Here is an 8633-nt window from a genome sequence, read left to right on the forward strand (position 1 = left end):
CATGCTTCCTTTAGTTGCAGAGAAGAGAATGGAATATCAAGTCAACACAAAGAAGTTATACCTAAACCCCACAAAAAGATCAAATAATAAGATATAGCCCCAAATCACAAAAAACAGTGGACATAAAAAAACATATACAATGCGATGAAGAACAAAAACAATGGAGGATCAAATCAACACAAAGAAGCTAATTAATAACAACAAATATTTGTACCACATTTGAGTTCAACTCGTTTTCCAATATTTGTACATTTCTATATATACTAATATTACAAAGGACACTTATTAATTTTGTGAAAGTAGGTTCTCTGTTTCTTATAATTGTTTTAGATTATTACACAATATTATATAGCTCAAATTTGTAGAAGATTGTTTGTTTGTTCTATATGCATTATTTGGGATAGCATTATAAAAAAACATAAGTGAGTTATTATTTCAAACTTCATGCACATATGACTTGTCTTCCATTGGTTGCAAAGAAAAAAAGAATTGTAGCAATTTTGCTTCAGTATATGGAGATATTAAATGATATGATACTTTTGTTCATACTCAAAATAATTTTCGTTATTTGTAAGAGGCATATAAGTACAAATAGGTTTCTTGAAAGTTCCTTTCGTAGACACAAAATACGTCAACTAAATAGTTTTAGAATGATACATGCTAGTGACTTAGCATGTGTAGAAAATACTCGCATGGATAGGAGAACATTTGCCATTTTGTGTCACCACCTTAGAACTATTGGGGGTTTGAAAGGAACCAAAAATATGGATGTTGAAGAAATGGTTGCTATGTTTTTACATATTGTATCTCATGACATTAAGAATAGAATTATGAGACGACAATTTGCACGTTCGGGTGAAATAGTTAGTAGACAATTTAATGCGGTTTTAAATGCTGTGTTGCGCCTTCATGAGTTATTGTTAAAAAAACCTGAACCAATTCTTGGTAGTTCAACTAATGAGAGATGGAAGTGGTTTAAGAATTGTTTTGGAGCACTAGATGGTACAAACATTAAAGTCAATGTGTCCGCCTTAGATAGGCCTAGGTACTGGACTAGAAAGAGCGAAATTGCTACTAATGTATTAGGTGTAGTCTCACAAGATATGCAATTTATTTATGTCTTACCTGGATGGGAAGGATCAGCTGCCGACTCTAGAGTGTTACGAGATGCCATATCTAGGACAAATGGGTTGAAAGTTCCACAAGGTATATATTTCTCTCATATGTAGTATCATACATATACAAGTTAATTCATAATAGGTTCACAATATTGTTAATTAATTTACAGGACATTACTACTTATGTGATGCTGGATATCCCAATGGTGAAGGCTTCTTAGCACCATATAGAGGACAATGATATCACTTGAATGATTGGGATATCCCACCTAATACACCTGCTGAATTTTTCAATATGAAACATTCTTCAGCTCGAAATGTAGAAGAGAGAGCATTTGGACTATTGAAGGGACGATGGGCAATTCTTAGAGGTAGATCATACTATCCTGTCAAAATTCAATGTCAAATTATTTTGGCATGCTGCCTTCTTCACAACTTGATTAGAAGAGAAATGCCTATCGTGTTGGGGTTTTATGCCCTAATTAAAACCCAAATTCTTTGTAATCTCATTTTATTATCAATAAAAGAATAGAAATCATTTTTTGACTTGGTCAATCACTTTGCTCACATGTTTTATTTTCATGATTATTTTTTTAATATAAACTTCTATTAAATCCCGAGCATATAGCTAATCTTATTTATAGTGACGTAATCACAGTGGAATATAAATATGATTATATGTTCAAAATAAGTTAGTCCTAAGATTAGTCAGTGCACCGGATTTACACTGACTTGCCAATCTACGATATGATCTACTTACACATTACAGTGTTATGTTCTTTCCAGAACATTAGCAAAGTAGATAAGATCGGATGTATATGTTACATCGGACAGGACCGATATTGACAGTTGATAAGATAAGTAAACATGCCATCATTATCTATTCTAGTCATATCATATAGTTGACCATAGGTCAATTCAATCTCAATTCTGAGTGGTTAGTATTCTAACTGATTGTATTATTTGAGTTCTTTGACTTGTTCGTTACCAGCTTACCCTACGGACTAGCCCATACTTACATCTTGGGAACTCGATAGTATAATTGAGTGGGAGTGTTAATCATAGATATGAACATCTATAGCTTCTGATGAAGAAGTGAAACAATGGTTTCCTTTTAGTTTGGTTCAAGGTGTTAAATGATAGAGTTCTCATTTCAGTAATTAAATTAGTTTACTGAAATATCATTTACAAGAAACTAAGTGTTTTAAGGATAAAATACAATGAGGGGTAAAACGGTATTTTAGTCCTATCTCATTGTAGACCGTCTATAGAGGAGTGAGTGACAATTATGGTTGTAACAATGAATAATTAATAACGTATCTATATTTGTTATAGAGCGTTCTATGAATTCAAGAGTGCAATTCCAAGTCTATAGTGGAGTCATGAGGAATTAATAAGTTAGTAAATTTATTTGTTAGATTTATGATAACTTATTGGAGCTTGATTTCATAGGCCCATGGTCCCCATTGTACCTTGGATAAAATCATCTAGATAGTCTCAATTAATTGATTTAATTATCAATTAGAAGTATCAAAGTTGACCAGGTCAATTTTGGATAGTTTTACAAAATTGTGTAATTTTGAGAAGAAAAGAGAAATTATGGCAGATTTATTAATCAAGATAAATTGGTATCTAAATTAATAAATAAATTTAAATCAAGGTTCAAATTATAAATAATTAATTTGATAAAGGATTTAAATAATTATTTAATTAATTAAATCAATAGAAAATAATACAGGCCTTGATTTTAAGTCCAATGGGCTTATAATCAAATGGGAAATTTCACGGGCCTATAGCCCATGATAATTTCGACCTAGGGCTTCAAAATGGCTGTTATTTTATTGATTTTTTAATTAAATTAAATGACCTAATTGAGTCTATAAAAGGAGTGCTTAGAGAGAAGATTTTAGAGACGACAGATAAGTCACAAGTCAGATTTTCTGATAGTTTTATATTCTCTCTAAACACAAGTCCTTTTCTAAGCCACTTTGTTATTTTCTCTTCTTCTCTCTATATCTATCTCATGTGTTGAGAATTGCCCACACTAGTCTAGGTGGTTCTAAGGATACATTGGAAGATTGTGAAGAAAATAGAAGATCGGTTCAGTTTCTTGATAATACTCTGCGACTGAAAGGATACAAGAGTTAGAGAAACTGAAGGAAGGACTCTTAATTCCACTGCGTATACTGTAAGTATTATACTATTTGTTTCTCTTTGAATTCAATTTTAGAAACATGTTTTAGGCTATCTTGTATTAATTTGTTTAATATTAGATATACATGAAAATAAATAAAGATCCTGTATAAGCTTTTTCTAACATATCGATCCTCTAGAACAAGCAATAGGGGAAAGTGAGGAGGACAATTGTGATGAAGATGAAAGTGTAGGCAATGATCATTATACACATATTAAAATATCTAACGCTTGGACTTCTTGGAGAGACAACTTAGCTAGAGAGATGTTTGACCAATGGCACAACAGGAGGCATACATAAATTGTATTTCTTTGCATTATTTGTGTTTGATTTTGTTTGAAACAATTTTATCATTATGTGTTGGATGTCTCCAAATACTATGGATTTTATTTGATTTGGTTTGTAAATGCTTGGAATTTTTATGGAAATTTATAATGTTGGCAGTTTATGCTATCAATTTTATATCGATGTTCTTAGTTCAATTTTATATGTTAATATATTATTGCTATACTTTTGTTATAAGTAGATGTGAGATACATGTATGCTTAGAAAAATGGATGCTCTGGAGCAATCAACATCAATTCTTGGAAAAAAGTATCAGTGGACTTCAATTGAGGATTCAAAGTTGGTTGAGTATTTGTTGGAGTTGGTAAATAGTGGAAAATGGAAAGTAGACAATGGGACCTTCAAACCTGGCTATTTACAAAAATTGGAAAAATGGATATGTGAGAAAATTCCTCATTGTGGATTGAAAGCACAACCCCACATTGATTCTCGTATCAAGATGCTAAAGAAATAATTTCATGCAATTTCTAAAATGTTGGGACCTTCAACAAGTGGTTTTGGTTGGAATGAGGAACTAAAGTGTGTTGTTGCTGAAAAAAGTGTGTTTGATGAATGGATTAAAGTAAGTGTCACCTTATTGTTGAATTTAATTTAGAACTTAATCACATATTAATTCTTTCTCTGTTACTTTTAACTATTACAGAGCCATCCGAATGCAAAAGGCTTAAGGAATAGACCATTTCCTCATTATGAAGACTTAGTTACTGTATTTGGGAAGGATTGTGCAAATGGGCAAGGAGCTATGGGATTTTTTGAAACGGTTGATGAAATTGATAAAGAGATAGACAATGTTGCAAATTATGAGTTTGATCATTTATCTCCAATAGATGATCTTATTGGTAATGCAACCAATAGTCATACAAACACGGCGAGAACTTCAGCACATTCAAGTAAGAAAAGTAGAAAGAGATCTAGGAATGAAGATCCATTGGTTGAGTTATTGACTGACACAGTGAAAAAATTTGGTGACATACAAGCTGTTGTTGGTGATAGTATTCGAAGAATTGCTGATTGTTTCCAGTTTGAGACAAAAGGTGCTACCAGAAGGATGAAAGTATTTGATGAACTGAAGCAAATTGATGGGTTGCCAAATGAACAACGAGTCAAAGCTAGAAAACTTCTTGTTCAAAACCAAGCTTACATAGATTTTTTATTCACATTGGATGATGAATTCAAGTTGGGATTCATACTTGGGCTATTTGAATGAGGTGAGATCTAATATTTGATAGTATTTTGGAAAATAGTACTGGTGAGATGGCTTTGGGAAATATATGTTTTTTCACTTTTAGATGAAACTTTTGGCAAAATAGTATGTCACACTTTGGTTGAAACTTTTGGCAAGGTAATATGCCACCTTTTGGATGAAACTTTTTGCAAGATAATATTTTATCTTTTGGATGAAACTTTTGGCAATATAATATGCCATTTTTGGATTATGTTTTGAGAACTTATGTTTGTATTTTACTCATTGGAATAAAACTTTGACAAATATAATTTAAAAATATGCTATTATGTTATATTTTATATTTTATTTTTTATTATTTAATAATATATATTTTTTATTGATTTTATACATACAACATTGATAATAAAAATAGTTACAAAAATATTTTTAATATTTGGAAAAAAAATTAAAGACAAACTGATTCATTTGTATTTTACAAAATAATTTAATTATTCCAAAAAAAAGATGAATAATTTAAAAATATGCTATTATGTTATATTTTATTTTTATTTTTTATTATTTAATAATATATATTTTTATTGTTTTTATACATACAACATTGATAATAAAAATAGTTACAAAAATATTTTTAATATTTGGAATTTTTTTTTAAAGAAAAACGGATTTATTTGTATTTTACAAAAAATTTTAATTATTAAAAAAAATAAATAAATCATATTCCATTCCTATGTGCAACCAAACAATGTAATATTAATATTCTTTGGAATCATAATAATATTCCCAAAGGCAACCAAACATAGCAATGTTGCTTTCCTATGGTTTAACATCCCCTTCTTCAATTTTCAAGGAATCTTGAACCTATTCCCATCAAGTCAAACCCATGTACCAAACGCCCCCTTTAGGTGTTTGGTATGGGATAAAGTAAATGCGGGAATGAGAATCCAAATCTCTTACTATGTTTGTTTCAAATTTTAAAGGGTTAAAATTAATAATTTGTGTAGGCCTCATATATATTTTAAGAGTAAAGTGAATCATTTTGTACACAAAAGTTTAATATTACTTCTATCTTACCTTCTACACTTTCCAAGACAATTCAACTACTCAAAACAAATACCCCTACCGAATACCAACACTTACCATTTTTTTTAACGAATGTATTATTTTCACTAAAAAAAAATTGAGTATTAACATTTGAAAAGATTTTGGAAATATCAAAGTCAATATACCTTCAAAAAATATTTTGGTACAGAAAGTAAAATTGTTTGCTAATTACAAAATTCTCGATGGGGTATTTTTGTTATTTTATTTTGCCCTAAAATAAGTTTTTTTCTAAAATCAGTGAGTTCAAATGTATAATTCGATCTGCATTTCAAAACCCCTATCTATATAAACCCTTTCCCTCTCCCCGCTCCTCGTGTCTCCTCCATTTCCATCTCCGCCGTCTGAGACTCCACCCATCGTTCTTGCCGCTCAGCCTGCTCTTCGTTTATCTCTCCTATCGTATTTTAGGGTTTTCTTTCTTCGTTTTCCTGTTTTCCAAAGGTAACTGCAGCAGATCTTGTACTTAGTTCACTCATTCTTTTTGGCTGAGAATTGTTGGGATTATACTGATTGATTTGTTTATGATTGTTCAGTTCTAGCCCTTGCTTTAAGGATGAAGCTCGTCAGGTAAGTGATTATATATATATATATATATTTCTCCCTGAAATAATACTATTGCCCTTGCTCTGTGCTAATTTGTATTTGAAATTAACTTAAAAAATGAACAGGTTCTTGATGAAGTTGAACAATGAGACTGTGTCTATCGAACTCAAAAATGGCACCGTTGTTCATGGCACCATCACAGGTTTCTTTCTGCTCCACTCAATTTATTATTATTTTTCCATAGTTAGGTTGAACAGCCTTTTCTATGAACATTAATTGACTATTTTTTCTGATACACTGTCATGTGAAACCTATACTGGGAGTACTCATCTTGTCTTCCAAATTGTTGTGTAGAAAAAGGAAGCTAAGCTTTCAAATGGGTATTCACTATATGCATATGTGAGTGTCATTTGTGTATGCTTGTATTTTTGTACTAATATATTCCATAGACAGTGTATGACAAGATTCTTATGTTATAATCGTATGATTTGTAATCTTGGAGAGGGTTTCCCTTCGTTAGGGTTTAGATGTTTTCCTCCCTTTCTGGGAAAGTTTTCAGGGATGTGTGATTTTTATGTTTTTTTTGTCCATGTTATGTTGGACTTTATCTTATTGAGTACATGGTACCCTGCAAAGTGAAGCTGGTGAAACTTGGCAACACTGCAAATTTATTGAATTTGGGTTCTTACTCTTGCTTTAGCTCTTTCTGTCAATTTCAGTTAAAGATTTATAAAGCTCTTTTAATGTTGTCTGAATTAATAACTCTTTTAGCCATGTAGAAGCAATTCAATATTGGTTAAAGCGACATGAAGGGTTAATGTGTCCACCTCCTAGTGTAGCTCCTGTAATGTTATACAACAATCCTCTCCTCGAGGAATAGCTGTCATATTTGTCCTGGAAAAATACATTTCTCTTTGACAGTTTGAAGTACTAGTGTGTATTCTTTAGTTCCCCTGCTCAATATGATTGTTGTTTGATTAAATTATCACATATGCAATTTTGCTAGGTTGAATTTTTCACATGATAGATGTTTATTCTTGTTTCATGTTTTTGTTTTCATGTCATAATTGCCTAGTTTACACACCAAGGGTAAAGTACTGTAGATTTTTACATGGACTCTTAAGTTGGATTCACATACTTTCTTCTTTTCTAATTGTTGGAATTATGGCTGGTCACAGGTGTGGATATTAGTATGAATACACATTTGAAGACTGTGAAACTTACTTTGAAGGGAAAGAACCCAGTTACCCTTGATCATCTTAGCGTGAGGGGCAACAATATTAGATATTATATCCTTCCTGACAGCTTGAATCTTGAGACTCTTCTGGTAGAAGAGACACCAAGGGTCAAGCCCAAGAAGCCAACTGCTGGTATTGGGAACTTCTTTTTAGCATGATTCGTTTTGACCCTTTCACTGTCTGTTTTTCTTTGCTTTACATTATTTATGTACTGTGACTACTATTGCTTATCTTTGAAATGGTTTTCTAAATTTCAGGGAGGGCTGTGGGACGGGGACGTGGTCGTGGCCGTGGAAGGGGTCGTGGACGTGGCCGTTAGATGCATTACACTGATTTCAATTCTCAAGGCACATGGTTATGTAAAAACACCTATGTTGTAATGAAGAACTTATTGGAGATCTTTTAAGGTATCAAAGGAGTGACAGTGTTGGTTACTTCATTTAGTTGTCTATCCTCGGTGATTTTGACACTTAACATTTCTTGCAAGTAGTGTTTAGTTTTGGATGTTGATTCAACGAGAATTAGTACTCCCAATATTTTGGGTGACCAGATGGTTCATGATTCATCAGCATGCCTATTACCAAAATCATCCATTGATGGAATTTATTAGTGATTTATCCCATACAGCCATATCAAAGTTCTCGCAATGACCATCCCAAGACTACTCAGGCTCTGGGTGTTGACTTAATATTTTTTTGAATGAGATATATACTTGAGATGAATTTCTGTTGTTTGTGAGATGTAGATCGTGGTTACTTGTTGGATCATAGTTTTTTATAATTCATTTTTCAACTTCTTACAGCAGTTTACAAGTATGAAGTTGCATTTATAATATAGGTTACCAGTAGCTCTCATATAAGTGAAATGTTATTTCAACCACTATATAATAGAACTCACATTAAATTTGC

The 8633-nt window shown here is 31.8% G+C and overlaps 3 protein-coding genes across 3 annotated transcripts; all 3 read left to right on the plus strand.

Annotated features, from left to right (window-relative positions):
• The first annotated feature begins 692 nt into the window (after positions 1 to 692).
• Positions 693 to 1359, plus strand: LOC133832125 (protein ALP1-like). Its single transcript, XM_062262512.1, has 2 exons — positions 693 to 1206; positions 1289 to 1359. The coding sequence occupies exons 1-2, from the start codon at positions 693 to 695 to the stop codon at positions 1357 to 1359; spliced, it is 585 nt and encodes a 194-aa protein (XP_062118496.1).
• A 2770-nt stretch (positions 1360 to 4129) lies between these two features.
• On the plus strand, positions 4130 to 4864 carry LOC133832134 (uncharacterized protein At2g29880-like). Its single transcript, XM_062262520.1, has 2 exons — positions 4130 to 4219; positions 4301 to 4864. Exons 1-2 carry the CDS (start codon positions 4130 to 4132, stop codon positions 4862 to 4864), a joined length of 654 nt encoding a protein of 217 aa, XP_062118504.1.
• Positions 4865 to 6189: 1325 nt separating this feature from the next.
• On the plus strand, positions 6190 to 8274 carry LOC133805301 (small nuclear ribonucleoprotein SmD1a). The gene is made up of 5 exons (XM_062243442.1): positions 6190 to 6385; positions 6478 to 6511; positions 6613 to 6689; positions 7666 to 7857; positions 7983 to 8274. Exons 2-5 carry the CDS (start codon positions 6498 to 6500, stop codon positions 8042 to 8044), a joined length of 345 nt encoding a protein of 114 aa, XP_062099426.1. The 5' UTR covers positions 6190 to 6385; positions 6478 to 6497; the 3' UTR covers positions 8045 to 8274.
• Positions 8275 to 8633: the final 359 nt, after the last annotated feature.

Source organism: Humulus lupulus, chromosome 1 (genome assembly GCF_963169125.1).
Source record: "Humulus lupulus chromosome 1, drHumLupu1.1, whole genome shotgun sequence".
Lineage (NCBI taxonomy): Eukaryota > Viridiplantae > Streptophyta > Magnoliopsida > Rosales > Cannabaceae > Humulus > Humulus lupulus.